Genomic DNA, 8,403 nt, shown 5'->3' with positions numbered 1-8,403 from the left:
TTACTCACATGTTGCATTTTGTTAGCTAGCATTCAACTGATGAATACAGTTCCAACAGTAATCTGACTATTGCATATGAACAGCACGATGTTGTTGATGAATAAATAGCTTCAACGTAAACTGAATTTACGATGATTTATATTTACCTCTATTTCTCCTATATACTTTAAACATAAACAAGGAAATGGTATCGGAGACATAGAAACTGCTTTCAGTGATGATGTGTATTTCCCAAAATCTGGCCTGTCAGATTATTTTGATGATATAATTTTAAAAAATAGAGCTCCGTTGTTAAAATAGATCTCCGTCTGAGTTACCCACATGGTCACTCTTTAGCGATTTTGCCTAGAAAATAAATGCGCAAGAAAGTCAAGATAGGAATCACAACTTCCAATCAGGACTTTCAGAATAAAATGAGAGTGGAAACAGAATGCAGATGATGAGCTCGATCATGGATTCCAACAAGATTATCATAGGTTCTTTTTACCAGATTGCCCCCCCGTCTCTGACTGTAGGCTATAGCACCACATATGTGAACAGTAACAAAGTAAATTCCAGTTACATCTTTATCAATATCTTAAATTAGCCTTTGATTATGTTCTGACTCCCATCTAATGGATTAGAAAAAAGTTTGCCCGAGGCCAAACTTACTTGCCGACCCCTGCTTTAAATAGTTCTTGACTTGACCATGAAGCAGTGACAATAACTGTCAGTCTGATCTGAGCAGCTTCTAGGTGGAAATGAATTCAGTAAAATGTGAATGGACATGTGACACACCTTGGTCCTGGCCAGTAAGGGTGCTCCTCTCTCCAGCAGCAGCTCCACAGCTGAATCATGTCCACTCCGAGCTGCACAGTGGAGGGGAGTGAGACCATCCTACACATACACACACACACACACACACACACACACACACACACACACACACTTATTCATAAGCATTGAGCATGTACCGACACTGATCTGGCTAGAGGCTAAAGAACTAGACCTGATGCAGAAGTCCCTTTAACCAAGTCAGGTAACTTGAGGTCAATGGCTTAACCTCAACCTCCTGACCTCAGCTGCTGTAACACCGACAGGTATCTACATGGAGCCAGTGACTGACCCAGGCTGGGTGTCGTTTGCATGGGTCTGAATCAAATAGAGCTAATAACCCGAGTGTCATGCTGGTACATGACAAAATAACGCCAGGCAGAGGTCAGGAAGTCCAGATTGACACTGAATTTAATCCACTGACCCACCAGCAGCTAGTTAATACTCACATCTGTTGTTGCTAATGGAGATGAATAGTCATGAGCTGACCATTCGTTGTGAGTGTGAATGTAACAGCAGAAACATTTGGTCTGTGTTTCATCACCAATAGCAACCAAGTGGAGAAAACGGGCTTGAGCAGGTGAGGTGGAAGGAAGGAGAGGATGCATGTTTCATGATATTCAGTCTACAGCTCAGACAGAAGATCTTGCAGCTTCATCTGAGATGCGCTTTGTCGTGTTACTCACCCTCGTTTTAGCATCAATCTGAGAGCCACGGTCCAGTAACAGGCGAACCATATTAGTGTTGCCACGCTTGGAGGCCACATGTAGAGGAGTAATCCCATTCTGCAGAGAGGACAGAAATGCATGTTATCTTTATTAGACACAGTCATTCACAGGTTACTGATATAGAAGTTAAATATACAGAAAAAACAAATCCATAAAAATGAAATTCCATAATTAAATAAATCATATTTAAAAGAAAATAATAAGCCGACACAAATCTTACGTGCGCTAGCTTTGTCCTGTAGTTTCTCCGATCACAGTACCTCAATCCAGACTGCCCCTAGTGCTCTCGCGACACTTAGAAACCCAGTACACTACATGACATCTGCCATAAAACGCAACTAAACGACCACTATTTTCCCGCGACTACCACCAAACTTGTCTTTCGCATCATACGACGACCTTCCTAGTGCCACATCTTCCTACGACCTTCGCAATTATCGGGTTGTGCTCATTAGCCCAGCTACTTTCAAAGTGTATAATGGTGGCGCACTGAAGCGTAGATCGTTCCTGCGACTTCGCGCTTCACCAACAGCCGATATGGTATTTTATACTTGACGTGCCTGGCGGTTATTCCCAAATGTCTAGGGCCGTTCCTGCCCCTCATAGGCACTGCACGTGGGATCACCCCCCTTCACAAACTATAATCCACTCCGTAAAAGATCCCGTTTTACTATATACCAGTGAGCTATCTGTGCTGTTGGAGTTTCAAAAACCATCACACGCCATCCGATACTCGCTGACTCCCATCGTCTTGTCTCATCGCCGTGTGATAAAGATACAACCGCGCCGACTCTTCATCCAAACAGCGTCACGCAACCTCGCACTACCACACTGGGGTGGGGTATGCTTTCCTCGATTAGCCATCCTTTGCAGGCTCTTAATTTTCACCCGCAGATCACAGCATACCGATTACAACGGAAAAAATAAAAATAAAAAACAATTTTGACATTTTTTTTTAACTTGATTTATTTTTTTGATAGTCTGTAGTTTAACTCTTCAAACTTCATGTTTATTGTGAGTCTATGTAGATGTATGTTTCATGTTGTCAGTGTTAGCTGTTAGCTAGCTCCTGGTTAGTTGTAACAACATTACACATATGAAATGTAACAGGAGGATATAAGGTTTGGTTTAGTTACGAAAAGTTGATATCGAAACACTTATATGACTTTTTACCATAATTGGTGTGTGTGTGTGTGTGTGTGTGTGTGTGTGTGTGTGTGTGTGCCCGTTTCTGTTATAACTAACCAAGACTATGAGGTGAATTGTAACATTTTACTCCTTGTGTTTGAGACTAAACATGTTCTGTTTGTGTTGCAGAGATAACATCTACATCATTGAACAGCAGAGACATGGAACTAGCTTCTTTCACATTTTGAACACATTTTTAATGTTGTCTTGTTCTTTTTAATTCTGCATCGGGTATTTTTTGTAACATTTTGTCCAAATCCATTTGACCTGCACCTGCTGAAGAAGCCTTGTTTGATCCATACTGTCACTTTGGAACAGTACAGTCTGATCATCTCTGTAGGATGGTATCTGGTCTGCATAGATAAAGGAGCACATTCTCTCAAACCTTTTAACCACGTGGGATTTTAAATCTCTGCAGCTTCCTTTCCAGTCAGACAAGTACAAATGTGTGTGTGTTATTTATTTATTTTTGTTGCAAAGTACAAAAAGTGCTATTCTTATCCACATTGTTTGCATGGTTAAAAATAGGACATCTGAATTCATTTTCTGGATGATGCTGATAAAGGAATAGAACTCACAGTGGAAAAGGTCTGACCATAAATGAAAGTTAGCGTTTTGGACTGTGGGGAAGGTTTGGTATTTGGTCAGACACCCTGTCTACAAACGAAGCCTGGCCTTTTCAAAGCCATTTGCCTCAGTTAAAAACTCTGTGTTATGTGTTGATCCATGAAAAGAGGAGGCCCTGCAAGAAGAGGGTTTTCTTTGTGTGCATGTGAGCGCTTGTAGATCTTGAGCCCACACACAGTGATGAGGCTCGGGACAAAAGGACAACAGCGGGGTGGGTGGGGGTAGACGAGGACTCAGACTTCAGATTTGCTGACTCAAAAGTACATCAGCAGATTTGTCCTGGTGCCCACGAGAGCCCAGCACATTTAAGAAAAGAAAAAATCTTCACCAATGTGACAACACATGAAAGTACAAAAACCTGAGCTAAATATAAAATTGCTTCAAGTTGTTCACTACCCAAATGAAGTTGTCAACAATGTTTAAAAATGAGCTAAAACTATATTAAAGACCCTCTGATGAAAATCCAGGGTTTAAACATGTTAACATCCATATGATGTTTTTATATAATACAAGTCATATGATGAGAGAAATAATCATCAACACCATGACTGAGTGTTTCCACATTAAACTGCAGAGAACCAATGACAGTCTCATAAAAACAGATTCAGACAGCCAGGGTTTCATACATCACAAACCCAAGGAACCAGTCCTGTCAACTTGTGGGGACGGAGGGCGGGGCTAAATAAACCTGAAGCCTTGTCAGTACAGAGAGAGAGAGTTAGCATTAGCACAACCACTAACACCATGTCAGCCACTGTCAGTTACAAGCTAACAAACAACATAAACAAATAAAAGATGCTAACTACGCTAACCGTTCTGATACGTCTGCTAGTCTCTGGTTCTGGTCTCAACAGACTCCTCATCTGAGTCTGGGTCTGACTGAGGCTCAAACATATGGCTGAGTCACTGAAACAATCCCCTGTAAACAGAATGAAGTTTAGCTCTTTCGAGTTCACTCAGCTGACCTGCGGCATAATACAGTGCGTGCTGTAGGTGTGCTTGTGCATAGGAATATGGTATTTCAGCAATCGAGAAAAATGTAGCACCAAAGGAAAGTGCTGTTTTGATAGGAATATATGTGCTGAAAATATTCTACATGAAGTGTACATTGAAACAGGTATTGGATTGTTTCGGTGGGCAACTTCTAAAAGTGTCAAACACGTTTTTTTCTTCTGGCCCCGCCCACAGCAGCACATTGATCTGGTAACGTTCCATGTTCCCTGCTGCTTCTCTAAACTGCCAGCGCACTGATCTTAATCTACTGCAGGTAACACACTGACTATGCATGACTACCTCACACAACCCCACGTCAAATGACCTCAACTATCTCTTTAAGGTTAGGAAACACGACTGTGTGTGTGTGTGTGCGTGTGTGTGTGTGTGTGGTATCCTACCCTTGCAGTGAAGTCGACTGCCGCCCCTCGGTTCAACAGGAGCGTGGCCACGTTGACATTCCCGTAGTGGGCAGCGATATGCAGAGGGGTGAATCCACTCTGAAAGACAGACAGGAAACAGACAGACACACAGAGAGGAGGACAGAGGTCAGATTTTTACTTCATGTCCTTAAACTTTGACCCGCGCCTCTTGACCTTGAGTCTTCCCAGCATGCAGCAGTTGCATCAAGCATCACAGGTAAACAAAAGGTAAACTGAAAAAAAGGAAAATGTAAAAGTCACGGGAAAAAAATAATTTTGAAAATATTCAAGTCAGTATATGAAGCACCCACACATACAACCCCAAAACACACTCGTCACATCACCTCCATGCAAGTTTTCAACCACAGAAACAAAAATGAAAGAAAACCTTTGGCTTCAAAAACCAAAATGAAAAAGACCAAAACAAAAGCAGAACAAAGAGAAATACACACACAGAGATTGACATGAAGATGGACAAACAATATCAGATACCCAAAATCAAATGATAGTAAAATCATAGAGTGATACATAACGAGTGGGGAAGAGTTCCCATCACCACATTGCACTATGTTAACTGTATGTCATAAAGTCTTAGAGTTAGCAATGAGAAATATATGAGAAAAGTTAGAGATTGCAGAGCAGGTTGGAGTAGTTGTGAAATTCTTGCCTTACCTTGCCGTTCTGTAAGTGTGGTCCGATTTAATGTGAAAAAGTCGTTTACAAAAGTGTGAAGAATACAGTGGCTAACGTGATGGTTTCAAACTTTACACAGTCAAAAGCTTAGAATGGTGCAAATTAAGGCAGCATGGATGCAACATGCTATTCAATGCCAAATCTTTGGCCAAGCAGCTTAGTATTTTAAACACATTATGAGCTTCCCATGCTGTTAATGATTAGCATTGTTTGTAGTTGTAAAAGAGCTAAAGTTATAGTCCAGTAAGTTACAAATCTTTCATAGAAATGCATGCATTTGAAATACTTGTTTAGGAAGCTGTTAAGTATGGAAAACCAGAGTTGCCAATATTAAAATGAAATAATTTAATTAATTTAAATTTGTATTTTCATTATGTATGGCAGAAAAGAAATTATTTGCATTTCAATTATCATGTTTAAACATGCACAATTACTGCCAAAAAGAAAAAGAAAAAGAAAATATTCCACTGACAGGAAATTTTCAGTTTACTCCAAAACAGAACACTGTTACTATTAATCTAAATTTTTCAAAATGGCGGACAATGTTGAATCTAAACCGAAAAATGGGATTGTAAAGATGAATTCGGATTATATTTTCATTTTAGCTCAATCAAACGATTATTGCTGTGTTTAATGGCCATTTTTATAATGGAATGATTCCCTGGGCCTCTTTTGCGAAATCTGACAAAGTCAACCATCACCTCTGAGAGGAAATAAAATTCAACTTGGTAAAAAAAACAAAAAAAACATGCACATTTTTTCAAATGTCAGAATCCAGTTTGCTTTTTGCAAGATTACATAAATTGTACATTGTCTGCTGATTTGAAAATGAAAACAAAACTTAAATTTTCATTTATGCTTTGGAGAATACTGAAAATTATTCATAAAAAGTATTCATTTTGGAAGTAATAATGCATTTTATAGTATCTATAAAAATAAAAACAAAAAATATTTAAATTTGATTAAATGTTTTCATTTTTCTGTTGGCAGTGCTGGACTTCCACAAATGTGGAACAATATATTGTAATATTTGCAGTCATTTAACCAATGCTGTTTTCAAGTAAGTAGTTCATAGTGTATCTCTAGAAGTCATGCAGTACAACAGATTACAAGACAGACCCATAGACAATATACATTCGTAGCTGTTCCAAAGATGCATCAGCATAGTATTCATCAAATCAAAACCTTACAGGAGGAAAATGTAATCATTTAAAATAAATCAATAAACCGTACATCTCAATAAAGATGTTGTTTAGAGATATTTGTAAATGAACTGAGAATCAAATATGAAAAAAAGAGCCGGTAACAAAAATGAATACAAACTGAAAAGAAAGAATGAAAATGCAAACAGAGTATGAATAATAAAATCCATAGCCAACAACTACAGCAGATGGTGTGCAGTGCCTGAATGCAGGACACATGGCAGTGGTGTGGCCATTCCTATCAGCCGTGCATGGTGGCTTCTTATACTACCAAACTAACAGAAATTGTGGGAAGTGTAAAATGAACCAAATGATTCTTTATTTACACCATGCAGTGCTGTGGAAGTGAGAGAAATAAACAGTGGAAGAGAAGACAAAGACAAAGAGATGGTACTGTATAGTGAATCTGTAGAGAGTTAAAGGAGCATTGGTATACCTCAGTAGTCCTATTGACCATCATCTGTAGCAGGAGGAATGAGGAGGGAAACATCAGTTAAGTCAGGCTTGTATGACACTGTATCAGCAGCTCAGAGGCAGCTACACAGTCAGATACTAAGCTGGCAAGCAACGTGGCTGGGGTGTGTCACTCCCGTTTAATGTGTCCTGCCAGCGCAGCTAAGTTCACACACAGGTGAAATCTGTCACACAGAAAAGGGTCCTGGAGGACAGCAACTATTGTTTATTATCAGTTCATCTGTTATTTGATTTTGCGATTTATTATTTGGTCAAAAGTGTTGAAGAATAGTGAAAAATCCTCATTACAGCTTCCCAGAAGCCAAAGTGATATTTTCATGATCATCTTCATCATCTATGATCAATAATAATTTTAAGTGGATTGGCCTAAATTAACTACAAAACTGCACAATGCATTTCAAGTGGCAACAAGTTTAAAGGTACTGATGAAAGTATACACTGTTGCCATTGAATGAGCAATCTAGTCAGTCTTTGATGTTTTAGTGAAAAATGTATTTTTATTGGTCAAACTGTCTGTCAAACTCTCAGAATGTGAAAGAAGTGACACATGAAAAGTTGAACTCATAAGGAGCAAAATAAACCCTTGTTCCATTCAGTACACTCAGGGGTTTTGGAGTTACACCTTTACTTGGCCTGGTATGACAGCTAATAACTGTTTATATAACTCACCTGTTCACATTATATTTAAACTTAAAGTTATATATAAATGAGGGCATGTCCTCTTTGAGTGACATTTGGCTGAGGGTGTGATTCCACAAACGGGGATGCACCCAAGTCTTAGCTCCACCCACACTCCTCCTCTCTGTCCATTTTTGGATTAGCTGGGAGTTAGGGGCGGAGTCAGACACTAACAAAATGGCAACAGTGGAGCAGCTCACTCAGAAGCATGTGTCCCAATTCAGGGGCCACATCCTCCAGAGGCTGTATTTGAAGACAGAATGCATCACAGCTGCGTGACCCTTTTCAAAGGCTCTTTGTGTCCTTTTCCTGAGCAGGTGGATCCTTCATGGCCCAACCTATCCCAAGATTCATTGTGCCCCAGTAATGAAAGAAAACAACACTGACAGAGAGCCTGAGGATTACACTGTTAAATGTAAGTATTGGGTTTCAGCTCAATTCAACAGCTAATGGTACAACCGTTAAAACCACGGGCCTTAAAACCTCAATTTTTTTCTTTTTTAGAAAGCTGCTAGAAGACAAGAGCCACATAACAATAAGAGCGGGAACAGCTAGTGACGCACAGCGAAAATCCTCCGTACACCA

The 8,403-nt window shown here is 39.6% G+C and overlaps 1 protein-coding gene across 1 annotated transcript in view; it reads right to left on the bottom strand.

The window, feature by feature from the left end:
• ank2 (ankyrin 2) overlaps positions 1-8,403 on the bottom strand; it is a 94,782-nt gene that overhangs the window by 62,073 nt on the left and 24,306 nt on the right. The window contains exons 7-11 of the mRNA XM_022747803.1: positions 7,103-7,126; positions 5,444-5,452; positions 4,751-4,849; positions 1,500-1,598; positions 778-876 (exon numbers count right to left, since the gene is read on the bottom strand). Of these exons, the coding sequence (XP_022603524.1) occupies positions 778-876; positions 1,500-1,598; positions 4,751-4,849; positions 5,444-5,452; positions 7,103-7,126 (330 nt within the window). The remainder of the gene's footprint in view (positions 1-777; positions 877-1,499; positions 1,599-4,750; positions 4,850-5,443; positions 5,453-7,102; positions 7,127-8,403) is intronic.

The sequence above is a fragment of the Seriola dumerili genome, unplaced genomic scaffold (genome assembly GCF_002260705.1).
Source record: "Seriola dumerili isolate Sdu_G_001 unplaced genomic scaffold, Sdu_1.0 BDQW01000111.1, whole genome shotgun sequence".
In the NCBI taxonomy this organism is placed as follows: Eukaryota; Metazoa; Chordata; class Actinopteri; order Carangiformes; family Carangidae; genus Seriola; species Seriola dumerili.
Note: the sequence above shows the minus strand (reverse complement) of the source record. Positions and strands in the feature narration are given on the sequence as shown.